Below are 19,969 nucleotides of genomic sequence, written 5' to 3' on the forward strand. Positions count from 1 at the left end.
ATTTTTTTCGTTGAATATTTCTAGAGTAAATGTGCGAATATTAATGTTAAAAGCACATTTATATCTTAAATTGCTTTCCGACTTTTTTATCTCTTTATTTTGGAGTAAATATAGACATTATTCCATCCTTTATGTATGGGAGTTATTTTATTGTTTTTTTATTATTTGTTTTGACGGTTTTGCAATTTGCGTTTGTCTATGTCTTTCAAGCTCTTGAAACTTAACTATAAACTATAAAAACGTAATTGTTTTATTAAGAAAAGTAAAATAAAAAAAATGAATTTGACTAGATATATTTTTAAATTGGAATTCTTGTGGTTTCTACTCTGCAGTAGGTGTGTCAGACAGGTTTGGCGCTTGGGTCTTTTGATGCGAGCTCTGTCAACTTGAAATTCTTTTAAATTTTAAAGTGAATAATTATTTTATTTAATTTTTGTTGTTCGTATAAAAGACTTAAACATGTAAAAGGCATAAATATAAATGAGGGTGGCAATGAATTTAAAGATAAATAAATTAAACCAAAAGAAAAAAGAGTTACTCGTAAAATTAAGTAAGAGTTAAAAGAGTTACCTTCAAAAACAGTTCAAATTATTTGAAACTCCACAGAAGAGTATTCGAGACTTGTTTGGCGTCAAAAGCGATAAAGTTTTATTATATTTGTGTTACAGGTTTTCGAAAATGCCAAAAGATCATGTAGAAGAAGTCATATTCGTAATAATTTTACTTTCTAATGGATATAGAAAATTTTTATTTCATACTTTCAACTCAAAATGGTGATGAGTATTTGTTTATTTACAATTTGTCAGTAGCAATTTAGTAAATTAGATCTAAGAATTGATGACTGCAATTTATCACTTAGATACTAATATTCACAATTATATTTTATACTAATTAATGTTTACATTTCATTAAATGAGTACTAGAGTGTATTATAATTTTAAACTTCTATATTGCAAATCATACACACGATTTCTTTTTAAAGGTCAAATGTTTTTAGAAGTGTTCTTAAAAACCTATTAACATCGCTCTGTGTAGTTTCAATTATCATTTCAACTGTTGTTTTGGCAGTCAGCACTAAGAATAATTTACACTGATATTTTTGCAGCCCGTTATATTAGCATTTCATAGTTAAAACCATTAGTACACACTGATTTCACAATAGATTCAAAAATCTTTAAATAAAGATTTGCTGTATTTTCTATATTTGTTTTCAAAAAGCCCATTTAAGCTCAAATAATGACCCATTGCGGTACCACAGGAATAGCATTAGTACGTGCATAGATTGAAAGATCAGTATACCAATGCCGAAAAAGGTAACGGCTCCCCCATTAGGTGAAGGAAAACCAATCTGACAGTTATAGAAATTTGGCTAGGTCCTTAATATTACAGGATGACAGCTCGGTCAGGTCGGTGAGAAAAGAGACGGCGAAGATGTGTGATCTTCTCTTAGCTATAGAAAGGCACTGACACATGAAATTATTAAGAGCCATAGCCACGACAAAAGTCATTGTAGGGTAGACCTAGTCTCATAGCATGGCTTCCTATTTCGCAGTGGCCCGTCACCACAGATACCGTGGTGCTGAGCAGGTTTCATCTTAGTTGAAGTAGCTAACTAGTGCGTTTCTTATCCAAATTAGACCAAGTCAACCTAGATATCTGACAATGAGTATTGTTAAAGTAGTTATGGAAACTTTCTAATTTTGATTATAAATTTTTGAACTAGCTCTTTAAATAAAACTAAATGCGGCTCAATATTTTTACGTGAATTTTTTTGTGGTGATTGATTTATATTAAGCAATATACAAAGAAGTACACCTTTCTGCAAAGAGAATCATTTTCTATGTTCTGTCACTTGAGCCATACTTCAATTTTCTACAATTCATATTTGAGGACTGCTTCAGTTAAGACGGTAGAAGAAGTTAGGTGTTTGTATGGATTAAGCAATCCAGATGAAAAATTGTTTAAATCTTATGTTATTTAATCTAACCTATTTGCTTTGAAGTCGGCGCATTATTTAATCCATATATCATTTAAACTAAGTTAGTTTGCGTATTTATTATTAGTCTAGTATATTATTTTTTAAATTAAAAATTTCTGATAATTATGCTAATATGCTGCTTATGATATAAAACAAATATTTTCTTTTATGGAAATACAATATAATATACTAATTTTTGATTTGTTAATTTAAATCAGTCTCTCCCTTTTTTTTAATATAATTTAAGAAAAATAACAATAATATATAAAAATAGTATGTAGGTTAGGTTATACTGGCGATGCCAAGGAATACAATTAGGCCTATGAATCCAAGGGTTAGAACTACTTAGAACTTTTGGCAAAATTTATAATGCTATTCAGAGGAAGATCTTGCAGTTCTCCAAGATCCTCAAAAAAGATAGCCCTTTAAATATTAAGGCGGCGCCCGTGCAATCATCGGGCAAAGTAGATGGGAGACACTTTGATCGTCCTCATTATAACTGCGGCAGGTATAATTGAGAGGTAGATTTAGTCTCCTAGCGTAGTTACAAAACTGATATCTCTACAGGGCATCTCAATAATTGAGTTTGATTTTCTTTTATGAAATTATATATATAAATATATTTATAATAATAAATGTATATAGTAAATATAATATTAATTATATATAAAATTATATATAAGAATATATATAAATATAAATTTGTGAGTAAAATTGGACTTTAAATTACAAGTGGTTTTGAATTGAAAGTAAATTCAAATTTTATGCATTTTTATTACATTCTTTACTTGAATAAATTAGTTTCGACAGAGAAAGTTAATAATATTTAATGCAATTTACTTAATAATAATAAAAAATACCTAACTTTTGTGTATTCATATATTTGATTTTAATGACTGCTAAAGTTTCGCTCACATTAATGAACTTTTATTAAACTTTATTAAAAAAGTTCATTGCAAATAGTTTATACAATTGTAAAATCGTATAATAAAGTCTGACATCATTTTTTAAAATATTTAATTGAATTTATTTCTAATATATAAATTTCTAGATACTTTATGAACATCAAATTTACGAAAATATTTGAAAAATTGCATGCATAATAAATTTAAAAATAACAATAATAAAAATTTCGTTAATAAATGATAAAATATTTTTAATTGTTTATTTTTTGAGTAATATTTAAAAAGATAGATTGTATATAAATGGGATAAGTTTTAAGTAAATTTCCCATTCATTTTGTTTATAAAAATAATAGAAAGATTGCCATTGTATTTTTAACAAAAATATGAAACCGAATTTTTGTTAAATTATTTACAAACATATATCTTATATATACATATGGACTACAGACAATAAATTGTATTCACATACTCATATAAAAGTTGCAAGGAATTTGTCAAGTGTTAAAAGTCATTTATATAATGAAATAAATAACAAAAAAAAAAACTACAAGTTTATATTTATACATATATGTATATAAAATCATTTTTGCTGGTTGTATCGTAGTTGTTCATTGTATAGTACATATGTATAAGGTGTGTTCGATGAGAAAAAGCCAAGCTATTCATGTCATTAAACGTGACACCTGAAGTGTTTATATCTCCAAATTACGTACCAATATTACACACTCTCTTCCGATTGACTAAGCCAATATCTTTGCCTTTGCCTTTATCTTTGTCTTGAGCATAGCTCGGCCACTTAACTTAAAAGTATTTTTAACCAAAAAAGTAAAAGAAAAATAAAAACAAAATAATACTTCATTATTATTATTTTTCAAAATGATAAATAATTTGTACAAATAATTTCCGGTATCAAAAGTTTTTATACTTAGATCTGATTTAGATACAATGGCAACGATTATACAATTCAAATTTTTTTCATTTCATAATTCTTGTAAGTTTTTTTTTTTTGTAGAATTGTTGCGGTTATTAGCAGTAAAATGTTAATTTTTTTGTGCATATATTTGCAAATAATAAATTCAAAAAAAAAAAAATAAAGTTCAAAACCATTTTCTGTTATATAGATAAATGTATTTACAATATTTAAACAATGATATTTTTGTATTTTGCATTCTGATTCAGATGCGATATAATATAAATCTTACCATACGATGAGATCAGCTATTACGTTTTAGACTTAATAACAAGTAATATTTTTTTCTTTCAATACCTATATCATTAATATTATAATTAAGTTTCTTCTATTTTTTATTATTTTTTTTATATTGTATATAGTTCTAATATATGATTCAAAAAATAATTTAGTTTTATTTGTATACATAATTAATAATCGAAAGAAACTGTAAAAGAATCTTCACTATACCAAAAATCCAGAATCATTATTGTTTTTTCCTTCATATCTGTTCAAAACATTCAAAATATACAAACATAATTTATTGCTATATAAATAAATATTTAAGTATAAGATAAGTATGAAAAGTGAATATTTATATATATTTATAGTATAATATAATAGTCTAGTATACTATTTATAGTATAGCATAACTTAATACTTGTAAAGCAGTGAATGGGATATAAAAGATCATACATTTTCTCAATCAATTTGAAAAAAACAATTTTATTTAGTAAAATACATACGTCTTTATATCTGTCTGTTTGCCAAAACTGTACTCATATTTCTTAATATACATGAACATTTAGTGGAATAAAAACGTTGCCTTGATCCTATTAGTAGCTTTAAGGATGCAAACTTTAGATTCTGTAAAGAGAATAAGAAGTCAGCCACACATGTGCTTTTAGAATGCCCTGCGCTAATGCACAAACGAAATACCTAGACTGCTGGGAAAGTATAATCTTACGGAAGAGACAACAAAACTCTGTCAAGTACGTTCTATAGTACTTTTTATTGACTCAACAGGGCTTAGAGACCTATTTTAAATCCAGAAAGGCGCACAAAAGACCCGACGGTCGCAGTGCCACATCCCCTACAATAATAATAATACTATTAGTAGCTAGTCTTCCGTTCATTAATTTAAACCTCAGAATTAAGTGAGAAACTCTCTTGCTAATTATAAAGTCGTAATCGAACTTTCACCTGTCCATATGTTCTTGAAAAACTCTGCTAGTTACATAAATGCACCTAGCCCAATCAACTTTTGTTTTGACCAAGAATCACTAAAACACAAATATCGTGTTTTTGGTAGGGACAACAAAGTTTAAGAATAATAAACTGTATGATTATTTTAATATGCTTTATGCATCTCTAGTTTGATGTACAATAAATTCTTTACGAGCATAAATACATTAGATAGGCTTTAAAATAGGTACATAATTACTTGGAAATTTTTTGTTTATTGGAAAATTTGCACAGTGAACAAACTATAATCTATGTATCCATCCTTGTTAAATTTGATTCATAAAACATTTATAACCATCTTGTAGACCACCGGTTGAGAACTACTGCTATAGACTCTAATTTATGTGCGTTACTAACAATTGACAACACAAAATCAGAACTAAAAGTCCAGGGGCTAATACTATTAGCTTAATAGAAGTAATCACGATTTTGAGAAATAAGCTCGGTGATAACATAGCCTTTTTATAAATTTCCAAAAATAAAATGTTAGTACCCGACATACGCATCCAAACTGGTTACTCGAGAACTTTGCCCAGTAGAAGATGATATGTTTTGGATGAAGTGCGATCAGAATTGAATAAGATTTAACAAATTGCAAGTGCGCATTATTGTTACTTTGTACACCTACTCTGTGAACTATCAAAATTCCTTATCTCTTCGATCTTAACTTATCTTAACTAGTCTGTTTTTTTAGTCAGTTAATAGAAACTGCTTTTTATGTCGTTTTTCTGTCTAACATTTAGTTAGAATTAATTTTTAAGTTCATACAGCAAAATAAAATTGATTTTTAATATTGTTTTTTAAATATATATTAAATATATATATAAATATTTTATGAGGTGTTTTTATGGAAAACATTTGTTATTTTAAGCCACAGTACTTTTGTTTTATTTTTATTATTTTCTTATTTTTTCTTTTATTACCGGTAATGGCTGCTGTGGTTATTGATATATGCAAATATAAATGTCAGTAAACATTAAGTTTGCTGAACAAAAAATTTATTTATTATTCATTTTATTAAATTAGAATTGTTCATATTTTTATGAATAATTTCTTATGTGAACGAAATAAAAAACAGTTATATTTTTTAATTAAAATTTATTTTATTTAGAGTTATTAAACTATAATTTAGTTATATTACTTATTAAATTAGAATTGTTTTGAGTTCATATTTTTAATACTAATATTAATGTTGTTAAAAGCTTATTTGAACGAAATAAAAAACTTTTATATTTTTTAATTTAAATTTATTTTATATAGTTATTATCTACTTAAGCATTGGTTGGCAACGTTTCCAAATATATTTGACTTCTACAAATCCACGTGAAAGTATTGTGATTATTCCCCCCGAGAAAGAAAGTCAGTAAACTTCAAACGTTGGCAATAGTTAAAAAACAATAAGTGCATAAAATAAATTATGTAAAAAATTAAAAAAAAAATAATAAAATAAATGCTGACGGTTTTTTTACTCTCTCTTATAGCTCTGAAAATAAAAAATTTTCGAGTAGTATAATTCTCTTTTTAAATGTTTCTGTTGTTTAAAATGGCTTATGTGAATAAAACAAAAGCTTGTAAATTTTAATTTTTTATTTTTATTGTTTATGTAGTATTCTAGAGCAAAAGAGCACGGCCAACAGTAGTACATAATAATACTCGGTCCTGAGGAAGAAGTCAAACAAACTAAGAAACGCCGGGATGTTTATAAAAAAGGATAAAAATAAAAACTAAATAAAAAGCTTTATTTATTCAAATAGGTTTCTAAAACCACAGATATTTAAAAAAAATAAAATAAAAATTAATTTACAATATTTTAAATTCTTTTAAGCCTTTTCCAAAAAAAAAAAACAATAGCAAAAATTTTCATTTAATTTTATACATCATGAATTTAAAAAAAATAGCAACAAATATATAAAAGTATTTTGCAAAAGGTTTAGGCAAAGCTCATTTTGTAATTTTATATTTTGTAATTAAGTAAAAAAAAAATAAATATCAAAACATTAAGTAACAATTCTTTCCTTTTCTGTATTTTTGATTATTTTTTAATTGTATAAAAAATTTTATAGTTTGACCTGTATTTCTCTAATCGAGGTTAACTTTTAATTGCTATTACAATCACTTTTAATTCTCAGTTTTTATCTCAGTTTTATAAAATAAAATTATCTTTAATTTGAATAAAATCGAATATATATAATAAGTTGTATAAACTGATATTTTAAATGAATTAACATGAAAAATTGAATTTAAATTTTGATTATAAGGGACAGATTTTTATTTTTCAGCTTTAAATTTATTATTGTATTTGCAGGTTTACAAAATTACCTCAATCAGCTTTCTTATAGCTTTATAATAACCCTACATTAAGTAATAACTTTACTTTCCTTTTGATAAAATCATAACATGTTTTTCAAAAACACAGTGTTTTATGCACCCATAAAACCGGACTTACTATAATTCGATCCCATCAGTACATTGACTGCCTGCGTGAGTGAAATGAACGCGCTTAACTCATGATAAGAGTTCAATTTTATTGGTAATTCTTATCAAGTTTTTGGAATAAGTTGATAACTTATTGCTTTTATTACGGATAGGAAATCTTTTGTCTTTCTTTTAATTTTAATTTTGATCGAATTTCAATATCCATAAATATACTCTTTGCAGTCAGAATATTGTCAATGTCTGGCTTTATTACTTTAAGCAGGAAAAGATGTTAGTTTAAGATAGGTTATACCGGTAATACTAAGGGATTCATTTAGGCTTATAGGCCCATTGTGTTGCCGAATAATTTAAAACCCAAGGGTTAGAACCATTTAGAACCTTTGGCAAAGCCTATAATGCTAATCAGAGGGAGATCTAGCCGTTCGCCAAGATTCTCAAAAAATGCCCCAAATTGTTAAGGTGGCACATGGAAGGCACTTTTATCGTCCTCCCCACAACTGCGACAGCTATGGTTGAAAGGGAGATTTAGTCATTTAGAAATTTAGCATGGTTTCCTATAATACAATGACCTGTAAGTAAATCTACTACAAGGTTGATATCTTTACGGGGCAACTTAATGAGAGAGCTTGATTTTTTTTTATTGGAGGAAAAGATGCTAGATAAATGTGATTTTCACGTCATTTATTGTAGATTGTCAAAATAAAACACTGTGAATTGGTGAATACCTTTGTTGTAATAATTAATAATTAATGAAGCATAAGAAATGAACAGTAACGAAACACAAAAATAAAATTTAATATTTTATAATATAATAGAATTTTAAAAATATTTTAATATTCTGAATATTGCCATATATTAATGAAATTTGAAAATATACGTATATTTAATACTAATAATGTTTAGAAAATTCTTGGAATGCAATTTTAAAAAAATAAAATTTGTTGTTGTTGTATTTTCCTACTACTTTTACCCTTAGCTGTTAAAAACTAGAACCTATATCATATTTACCTTTAAGTGAATTTAATTAAAACTAATATTACTTCATGCGAACAATATTTTAAAAAATATTTTATTTATAAATTTCATACAACTAATTATAATTAAAACATTTTATTGCTGTAATTTGAGTGTTTTTGATATAATATTCAATTTAATTTATTAATGTTAAACAATTGTCATTAAAATAGTATTAATTTTTATTATGGTTTTTCACACTTTAAAAAATTTACAAGTGTCAGAATAAAAATTCCTTAAATTATTCATTAGAAAATTTGTCTTTATAAGTTGTATTAATTTTCTAATGAACAATTTTTAATCAGTATTTGATTAACACATTTTTTAGTGATACTAAATTAGTGCCAATATTAAATTAAATGAATTCAAATTAATCTATAGTTATAACATGTGAATATGTTAAATATATATGCAATATATTCTACATATATACATCTCAAATAATTTGAAATCAATAAATAAGTGCTTCGACAAAGCGTGAGAACAAGATTTGCGGTGAGGTCAAATTACAACTTGTTTTAATATTGTTTGCATATAATTAAAACTATTTATGGCATCAAAAAATGAAATAGTATTTACAAAATATAATAAAACTTTTGTTATAGCGTAGTGCAATAAAATTTTCAACATGATTTACTATACTAATTAAGGCAGACATTGAGAATATCTTTATTATTTATAATACTAAATATCTTTATACAAAGTAAATTTACTTGTTTGAAAATATTTTGTTTCAGTGAAATATGATTGGAAGAAAAAACAGTTCTAATATAAAATAAATTTAATTCGTAACACTTACAAAGCAAACTTAACAACAATTAATTTGCGCACTAAGTTAATAATCAACTTCAAAATTTATATTAAAATAGCAGCTAAACTAAAAATTAACAGCTCTAAAATTAAGAAAATTAAGAAAAACAGCATACAGCATTCTATAGGTTAGGTTAGGTTGGAGTGGCGGCCTTGTATCCCAAAAAGCCCACAGGAATGGCGTTGGTATGTACATAGATTTAGATCAGTATACATTCAACACTGAAGGAAGTTAACGACTCCCCCATTAGGTAAAGGAAACGCAACCTGACAGTTCTACAAACTTGGCTAGGTCCCTAACATTACAGAATGACAGCTCAGTCAGATCGGTGAGAAAAGAGGATCTGAAGATTTTTAATATTCTTCTAGCTAAGGAAGGACACTGACATATGAGATGGAGCATGGTTTCCTCCTCATTCTCAGAGCCACAGCCTCGTCAAAAATTATTAAAGGGAAGACCCAGTCTTATAGCATGCCTCATAACAGCATTATATAGAAATAAGAAATTTTATAAAAAATTTATTCTTATTCCAATGAAAGATGTCCAATATTGTGAGAATTTGTCTGTTGAAAAAACTACTGGGCTATAATTTATTGGCATCTGCATCATATGGGAAAAGTCTGGCATAATATAATTGTTTTATATAGAGATTATACAAATTATTATCCAAATGGGAAGATATATTTTAATAAATCTTATAGATATATAACTTAAGTATTATTAATGCTCGAGGTGATCTTCTATCGCTTTATAGAAATTGACCACAAAGTAGGAGCCCTTTTTGCTAAGTAAACTTTAAAAAAATGGAAAATCTACAGTAGCATTACACTATATTCCTAACTACACTATAGGAATATATCTGATAATCAATAAGCTACAACACATATTTTCAAAAATTCATGTTGAGCGAGTATGAAGGTAGTTTAAATATTAAATGGGGTAATGATGGAATACAATGTATAAGATACTAGGGTTTTATTAGAGATCAGCAGTGCGACTTTGATAGATATTTTATGCTAATAAGTAAATAATACAAAACAGGAAAATATGTATTATTATAAAGAAGTAGTATTTATATACAGGAACTTTCTGATAAATGAATTTAATAAGGCTCAACAATCCATCGACGGTACATGTTGTGTTATGCTCTTTCTTTATTTACTTATTTTGTAGCGTATATTATTTAAAATTTTTGGTTAAGTAATCATAAAAGAGATTTTTCAAGTAAAACAAAATATTGATAAATATTTTATTATTAAATAAAATTTTATAGATAGATTGTTTCATAGATTGTCGGCTGGGTTGTCCTTCAGTGTGTCGGTATAAGTCATTTAGAAGGCTTCTATTAAACATAAACGCTTTGTATTAATCAAAAAATGTATTTCTATGAAAAGAGTTAAAAATCATGATGGTAATTTAGATAAATAGGATGATTGGTTGATTTTACCGACACATGTAGTTGCCAATAGATAACTTCATTATAAATTCCAAAAACTAAAAAGTCATATTCACATTTTGATAGCCGCAAAACGTTCGAATGTTGAGTAAAAATAGATAATTTTATGTTTTTGAGATGTGCAATTTCAACTTTATGAATTTCAATTATAATTTTTGCTGGTCTTTAATAAATTCACGCTTAGTTTTGATGAAAACACCAACGTTCAAGAATTTCGGTGAGTAAAACTGACAATCATCATTTATGTCCCCATAACCTTTTTAAAAATGTGGTACCCACATTAACTCTGTGACATGATAAATAACCGTCAACATATAATATATATAAATACTTGGGTTGTGAATTAAAATATTTTTGTAAAACGTTTTGCTTAGTTTAAAACAAACTTATTACGAGTATTAGTTTTGCACCCTCATTTAAAATTAATTTTTTTTTATAGTAATTTTGGTCCTATAACATAAACATACTATCATTTTAAATCGAATAAATCCGCTTCTATTCACAGAAATGTTATTTTAATCGTAAATTCTTACTTACTTAGTTGTCGATTACAGACGTGAGTCGTGCTCGGCCGCGTCGAGTAGCTCCACTGGCCAGCCCGATCACTGGCTTGTTTTTCTAGCCAGTTGGTAGTACCGAGCGCCTACAAATCGTTGATCACTTGGTCCTTCCACTGAAAATGTGGACATGATCAAGCTAGCAAAGCCGATGAATTTTTATTTGAATTGTAGTGAATTGACATTAACTATGTTAATACCGCGATATAGCTACACAGCTCATCGTTTCATCTAATTCGATACTCGTTGCCAACGCGTAAGGGACTATAGACCTTGAATAGAATCGTCAATAGATGGGTTTATTAAAAGTATCTATTTTTAAAAATCTTTAACTTTGTGGTGGAATAAAAATATAAATTTCATTTCGAAGAGAATAACATAAGCATAAGCACTCGTTTTATTTCTAGAACAGTATCTCGCATTTTTTTTTTGCGGTTAAGGTCCACTATTGTATAATCAAATTACAATAGTTCAATAGTAAATGATTTCACACTACATTTAATTTTTTTTTTTTTTTGACATTTTAGAACATATTGGAAAAATTCAATCCCGGCGCTCGTCAACTAATCACTGCGGGGAAGGGCTACTTAAAGGCTTTACATGGTAAGCAAGTACAACTTTTTCACAACGTACTTTGAAAATCCATTAAAAATATAATATAAAATATTTAATGTTTAAGTTGCAAAATATATTTATGTTAAACAATATAAAAATAATTATTTTCATTGTAATTTAATGAAATTGTTTTTTCTTTTCGCTTTATAGGTGCTGCCTCAGCTTCGCGTTTATTTAATGATGCATTAGCAAAAATTGCAATGAATGCGCAACAAACTGGAACCGGTGATATTGGTAAAGTATCTCAGTAGATTTATAAATACTTTTAATTGTTATAGTAGCAGGTTGTAAATATTATATCTATTTAACATATTTTTTAATTTTTATTAGGCGCGGCATTGCTAAACGTAGTTAGTGTCTATAAAGAAATACAAGAACAACAAATGAATATTGTAAGTTGATATTAGCCGCGAGGCAACACTTTGAAATACTTTGTAAAAGATATTTAATATTTATTACTTATTTTTAAAGTTAAAAGCATTTTATGTGGATTTATTAGTGCCATTAGAAACAAATCTCGAAAAAGATACAAAAGTTGTGCAACATGAACAGAAAAAATTCTTGCAACAACACAAAGTACGCATGGAAAGTTATCAGAAAGCAGTCTCAACTATGAAAAAACAACGCAAGAAGAAAGCCAGTCCTGAAAATACTGAAAAGGAATTGAGGGTGAGAATCTAAGGATTATATTCTAGAAAGTTTGTTTCAAAAAAAAAAAAAAAACAAATTTATGAACAACTATATTTAATAAGTATTTATATATATATAACACATGACTGCACTTCACAAGCGCCTTTCTGTGTAGTCAGTTCTCATTTACTTTGAAAGTAATAGTCACTTTCGTGTTCACGTACTTTTTTATATATTTCATTATTGTTTAGTTTAAACTTTAACCTTTAAAAATAATTCAATAGCAATACAAATTATTTTTTTTTCTTTTTAGAGTTTGCAAATTTTGGAAGATCAAAAGAAAAAACTTGATGCTTTTTGTGAGCAAAGCTACAAAAATGTAAGTTTGTTGCTTAAGTCTCTTGCTTTATGGTTTCCATAATGAGTTTGTTACTTAAGTCTTTTTTTATTTTCATGTGTTATATACCCTTTATTAAGCTTCATAAAATAAGTCTGTTATTTGAGGCTCATGTACCCTTATCGTGTTTTTAATGGATTTCATGTTCTATCTGTTGTAGGCCATGACACAAGAACGACGTCGTTATGGTTTTGTCTTGGAACGTCAGTGTTCCATTGCGAAACATTGGATGGCTTATCATAATACCGGCAAAAGCGTAATCGATAATAATTTGGAAAATTGGCAAGAAATTGCAGCATCGCGTGAGGTTATACCTACTTTGGCATATGAGACTAATCTCAACGGACATAAACGTATTGTAAGTGTTTAGTATTGTAATGGTTTTTGAATAAAAAAAAAACATACGAATATTTTATCAATTTTTATAACTAGGAACGCATCAGAGATGCTGATGAAAACCATAGTCATAGCCATAACGCTTCACAGCTAAAGAAAGCACGTAGTGTTGATGCACCATACGGTGATATGCGCACTTTACATGAAACCAGTAATAATTACACACAAAATTCATTACCACGTGCCAAATCAGATTTTAATTTGACAGCTACAACCACATCATGTAAGTTCATATTAGTTATCTGCCAATAGCTATTATAAAATTTATAAAATAATATTCACGTTTGATTTTAGCAAACGATCATACTGATCACACACATTGGGATCAACGTCCTGTAGTCAAGGCACTCTATGCCTACATGCCATCCGGTGAAAATCAATTACCTTTCGATGAAGGTGATAAGATTGCTTTGGTTGGTAGTAAAGCTAAAGGTTGGCAATTTGGTGAAAATTTGCGTACCCAAATGTTTGGTTGGTTTCCCATTGCCTACACAAATGCTGAAGGCAATGAGAAGAATAAACTTGAACATGAACGCAACGAACGCAACGATCGTTACGAGAATATGCATTTCGAGCATAATAATGGCGGCATGCGTAATTATAGAAATCAGTATATGTCGGAGACCCATATGGATACAACCATGGAAAGTGATTCGACCTATAGAAGACGCAATAATAGCGCTGAGGAGTCATCACCGACTAGAATGTTTGGTGATACTATTAATTTCCGTAATCAAAAGAAGGTAATATTATGGGTGAAGCAGATGTTTGGATTAGTTTTGAGTAGTATATCGTAGAGCATTCAGTAGCTTTCAAGTTTTGAAATTAGCAATTTAATAAAGAAATTTATAAAAATATTTTTGAATGTGTTAAAAGGGGTATTCAGACCAGCTCCGATCTTTGGTAAAATGATAAACTATATAATGTATAATGTTTTAAAAATATTTATGAATGTGTAAATTCAGATCAACTTCGATGTTTAGTGAAATGATAAACCATATAATATAAAATTTTTCAAAAATATTTATAAATTTGTAAATTGAGATCAACTTTGATGTTTGGTAAAATGATAAACCATATAAGTTTGAAAGAAAATTACCTGACTTTGTTTTTAGTGATGTTAGCAGTAGTAATTTATTGTAAACAGAAACAAAAAATAAAACCGGATGATTGTTAATATCAGATACATTGTCCAGACCAGATGCGACGCAGAAACAAATACATACATTCATAGTTGATTTCAACAAAAATAAAAATACACTTATAATGTTGAACTTAATTTTATTAATTTATCAATTTTAGTTCATTTATTTGGCAAATCATAAAAATAAAATAATGTGGTTTTACCAGTGTACCAAAAGAAAATTTTCGTAATTGTTGTAGATTAAATACTAGCGCGGGCCGCATAGCGCGACAGCCCTAAGCTATATTATATATTATATTTTATTATATTTATATTATATATTATTTATTTGTCATTATCCTACTTATAGTATCGTCCACAATCAAATGGCAACCCACGACCCGGACCGCCACCAACTCTGCCAGCACCAGTGCCCACAAATCAAAATTCAAATCGTATGTTGAATACATCACAAAGTTTTTGTGCACCAAATGGTGCTCCATCTGTTATAGAGCGTCGTAAGCATAAGGCACAAAACGGACAACAAACATCACATGTAAGAATAAATTTTAATTTCATTTATATATAATCCAAAAAAAAAAAAATTATTCTAAAATATTTATATATATTTCATAGACTTCCATGAATCATGTTAGCTCTAGCAATCAATCGAAACCAACAGCAACTGCTAAAGCTTCACTACATAGTAGTGCCGATAGTGGTTTCTCCAATGAACCGCCACCACAACCCGAAGTCGATTATTCTGATGAGGAACAAACTAGTCGTGTACCCATACGGTAAGTTTTGGTGAAACATAATGGTTACATGATCCATTCAATTAAATCAACAAATCTATGAAAATAAAAGTATTGGGATATATGGGATTTAAGCAAATTAGCTTTTTTTCCACGTTAAGTTTCTCCATCCTTGGAGTTAAAAAAATGTGTTTTAATACTCATATAATTATTCAACAGACTAAAATACATATCTGAATAGTGTTTTTAATATTATTTTCTTTTAGCAAAATTTACAGATATGAGCGATATAGATTTTTAACCTATTTGATTTAGAGAATTTCTATTAATAATTTTAAATAGACTTACCAAGTTTTTGATTCATATTGATTTTTTAACTAAATTTACATATTTTAGGCTAAAATCTGAAGATGTGGAACCAAAAATCTGTGTCCCTAAATTTTAATGCAAGAAAAGATTTACATATTATTTCTAAAACTAGTGTTTAATAATAATATAGTATTTTACCCTATATTACGAATATAATAATAAATCCAACATACTTTCTAAAAAAGGGTTTAATGATTAATTACTTCAAAACAGTAAAACTATTTTCTTTGGTTTCAGGCAATAATAATATTTATAATGGTATTGCCTAGCACTATTATGCTTATGTCCAGCAATTTTTCATGCATATCATATTTAATTATACAAATAATTAATATGATGTTATAATATAGTCTTACAGTAAATATAATATAGTTCAGTTCGGAATATAAATATTTTTATTGAGTTTGTGGAATGGAAGGTGCTCTTGAAGTCTTCAAATTGCAGAGTGATACGATTGATTAGAGTTAGATATACAAAAATGTAGGTCAAGATAATTAAATAACTATTTTTTAAAAAAATTTTGTAATAAACACTTAAATTAATAAATTTTAATTAAATTATATTATAAATTATATATATTATATATTACATATTATATTATAAATTATGTTAACTTATGAGATGCAAAAGAACATCACAATATTGACTTTGATTTATAAGATCTTCATATTCTTTATTTAATAGGTTTGTTGATTTAATTCATTATCAGGACATTTTCATTCTTTTATATTTAAAAAAAAACTTAAAATTTTTTGTAACTAACATTGATGTTGTTACCAACCATTTTTTCTATTTATTGCTAATATAATATTTTCTTTTTTTCTAATATTTTATTTTAATAAATATTTCATTTTTACATTTTAATTTTTATTTTTTGTTCCATGATTTCATCAAATTTATGTTGATCACCGACATTTTATGCCTAACCTTAATCCTGACTGTATTGCTAAAACCAACATTATTCCTGTAAAAAATGCTAAAACCTGTCCAAAATAAAAACGATCACATAAAATATCTGTTCCAATCGCACAGACGACGTGCTGACACAAACTCTCATAATCCACGTGAAGTAGCTTCCTGGACATTGAATCGTAATTTCCGCAACAGCGTGGATAGTCAGATTGATGATAGGAGTTTACACACACTCAATAGACATAGCAATAAAATGAGATACGATCTCATTGCAAGTGACGATGAAATATTGCATGCTTCGAGCGGTGGCATAAAACGTACTAAGTCATTTTGGAAATTCGGTGGGCGTCATGATGATATTTTAGCGGGTATGTCATTATGGCAACATCGTGACTTAGTAGCCGCACCAAATCTTGAAGAAATGCGTGATGAGCTCAACAATGAAACTGAACAGCAAGAGCATGATTTCGATAAAAATGCTACGCTCACAAAATCAAACTCAAATTCCAATTCCAATTCCAGTTCAACACATGAGAAACGACGTAAAGATAGCATTACCAGTATGGAAATGTATGACGACGATGAAAATATTTACGGTATGAGTCCGGTAATGCAACGCGAAAATATAGTACAGCAACGCAATTCTACACAATCCACAATGCAATCGAATTTCACACCCAAATCACGCATGAAAATTATGAAAACAATCGAAATTGATATAGAAAATCCAACGGAGAGTGAACGTTTAAGCACCATAAAACGAGGACAAAAGGAATATCAGAAAGAGTATAGAGAAAGTGGTATGAGCCAGCAAGCGGTCATGAGAAATTCGAATGGCAGAGAACAGGAACTTAAGAAAAATGCTAATATGAATATGCAAAATAGAAACTCTTCAAATAATGCAAGTAAAAAATTGAATGATATGAAATCGAATCATCATTCGACCCCACAAACAAAATCGCAACCACCGCAAAGTAGAGCTGTACTTCAGGATATGTTACCTTCTACAGAGGATGAAGCTGACAGCGATGATAATGGCACACTAAAAATGAGCGATGTTAATAATTTTTTTGATGATTTGCCGCGTGACAACACAGGCGGTGGTCTTATCATGAAAACAGTTAAACGTAAAGACATACTTAAACAATATTATACGAGTGAAGATGAATCGGATGATGCTGAAATAAAATCCACTAGTTCCGATCCATATGATTGCATTGTCATCAATGATCATTTAGTGCGCAAGGATGACAAACATAGACGTCAAATGCACAATTCTTATCAGGAACATCAAATGGAGTTTCAAACATTTCGTGCCACTACGACTTCAGCTTCACAAGGCGCAACATCAACCATGAATAAAAAGAAAAATGATAACAGAATTACAAATGGCGGCTCTTCCGCTACATTAAAACAGCAACAAAAACATAAGCAGCAACAACAACAACAACATAGAGAACAACAACAAGAACAGGAACGTTATATTAACAATAGTAACACAATGACACGCAATAGTAACGTAAATTCTACAATAAATACACCCACTGCCACAATATTGCCACGGACAAGGCTAATGAAGTGCAGTAATACAACAAGTATGACACTGGAACGTACACAACACAAGTCCAATAGGCAAAACGATACTAGGGAAAATAGTGCCTCTGTTAGTAGTGATAAGGATAGGCATTATGGTAAAACCTATGGACCTTGGTATGATTTTTGGGATCAACAGAATCAGCATACGTTAGTCAGTCAGAAATCAATGAGCAACTCAAAAATGAAATCGAACGGTGGAATGTAAGGAAGGTAATATCATGGAGTTTTTAGCATGGAGTTTACTAACGAGAATATAATATAATGCTGTCCTACTGCATTTTCTTACAAGTGAAGAAAGTGAATCTGTTGGACTACTAATAGAAACATAATAGAAATCTTCTAACTCGTTAGTCTATGTAACAAGTAACTTAGCATAAAATAACAATTATATTGAAATATAAATTTCTTAAATAACATTAAGTTGAAATCTAATCTTAACTGTACAGTGCTAATATTTTATACATATATAATAAATTTCTTCAATTTCAAAGCGATTAATACGATTTTATACTAAATTACATGTAATGTCTGTCAAGCAGTTTCTAAACTTAGCTTTTACACTTGACATATCTATCTTCCGATTTACACTTCATACTCATACATTATCGTTATGTCTTTAAAGAAAATCCTAATTTATTTTTGTATTATTTTTATTTTTAGAAAGGGTGGTATCTATCGGAACATTTATAAATTCTAAAATTTGAAAACTAAAACACAAGTATACATATATTATCGTTGATAGTATATAACATATATATACACATAAATAAATAATGCTGAAGTTTTATATATATGTACTTGTTTATAATTATATATCTTTTGTTAGTGAATTATATATATACTTTTGCTATGTAAATATAAATGTTTGTAGCCATTATTAAAAGCGCATTGCTATATAATATCTTATGTTTGTAATTGTTAATGTAGTTTTCTTTTTATTTCCATTAATGAAAATATTGTTATATATAGTATATTTAATGGTTATTGCTTATTCCATTTATATTCTTCTAATGAATATGTTTTGCAGTGCGTCTCAATTTGCCACAGTCAAACTACGTCACACCAAAACCAATGATCGTTCGGCTCCGATGATTTACAGGAGCATTAATAAATAGTTGCCGTACATGAAATGTTTTTCTATTATTTAATGTTTTTTTATTATTATAGTTCATTTAGGTTATATCACATATAATATTTAAGAAAACATATATATATATTTATATATATATAATATAATACAGATATATATATATATATGTATACATGCATGTATATGTAATTATATACAATTATTTTAAATATATTAACTTGTTTTTTAAATAAAGCAATAACTGTGTTTAATTTTTGGAATATACCCCTCAAAACCCCTCTTTGCGCCTTGACTAGATTGTTGTTTATCACTTCATCAGACTAAGCAATAATTGACCTGAGATCTGCGTACCTCCCCGAGGAGCCTGTAACCATTCGAGGATTTCATAACGCGGTGTTGGTAAGTCTGTCAGTTTTCGCAAATAATTTAAGGGCTCTATCTTTTATGTATTTTTTGATGGGATCAATCTTGATGTCCCTGAGGATGTTATTCGTCCTAATGTACTACACATTGTTATATGAAATATAAATAAACGAAACAAATTATTGTTATTAACATAATAATCTCGTACTACGACCCCTTGTGCCGTTTTTATGACTTTAGTATGAAAGATAAGTTAATTGATAACACTGTGTTTTTATATTTAAATTACTAACAAATTCGACTAAAATTTTCCATTAGGATTCTGTTTGAAGACGAGAAATCCGTATTCTATTGAGCTACATCACTAAGAAT

General features: G+C 28.0%; 1 protein-coding gene across 4 annotated transcripts in view; it reads left to right on the top strand.

Moving 5' to 3' along the window:
- Positions 1-19,287, top strand: part of LOC119668094 (brain-specific angiogenesis inhibitor 1-associated protein 2) — a 67,036-nt gene extending 47,749 nt beyond the window's left edge. Inside the window, exons 4-15 of one of the 4 annotated variants that reach the window (XM_038077486.1) lie at positions 11,879-11,954; positions 12,117-12,200; positions 12,297-12,358; positions 12,438-12,635; positions 12,910-12,975; positions 13,154-13,351; positions 13,426-13,612; positions 13,684-14,132; positions 14,883-15,068; positions 15,149-15,309; positions 16,669-18,354; positions 19,172-19,257. In XM_038077486.1, the coding sequence (XP_037933414.1) occupies positions 11,879-11,954; positions 12,117-12,200; positions 12,297-12,358; positions 12,438-12,635; positions 12,910-12,975; positions 13,154-13,351; positions 13,426-13,612; positions 13,684-14,132; positions 14,883-15,068; positions 15,149-15,309; positions 16,669-18,349 (3,348 nt within the window). In that variant the 3' untranslated portion in view covers positions 18,350-18,354; positions 19,172-19,257. Of the gene's footprint in view, positions 1-11,878; positions 11,955-12,116; positions 12,201-12,296; positions 12,359-12,437; positions 12,636-12,909; positions 12,976-13,153; positions 13,352-13,425; positions 13,613-13,683; positions 14,133-14,882; positions 15,069-15,148; positions 15,310-16,668; positions 18,567-18,804; positions 18,843-19,171 lie in introns of those variants that run through there. The other 3 variants (XM_038077485.1, XM_038077487.1, XM_038077484.1) reach the window with 3 other exon arrangements.
- Positions 19,288-19,969: the final 682 nt, after the last annotated feature.

This window comes from Teleopsis dalmanni, chromosome 1, assembly GCF_002237135.1.
Source record: "Teleopsis dalmanni isolate 2A chromosome 1, ASM223713v2, whole genome shotgun sequence".
Taxonomy (NCBI): domain Eukaryota; kingdom Metazoa; phylum Arthropoda; class Insecta; order Diptera; family Diopsidae; genus Teleopsis; species Teleopsis dalmanni.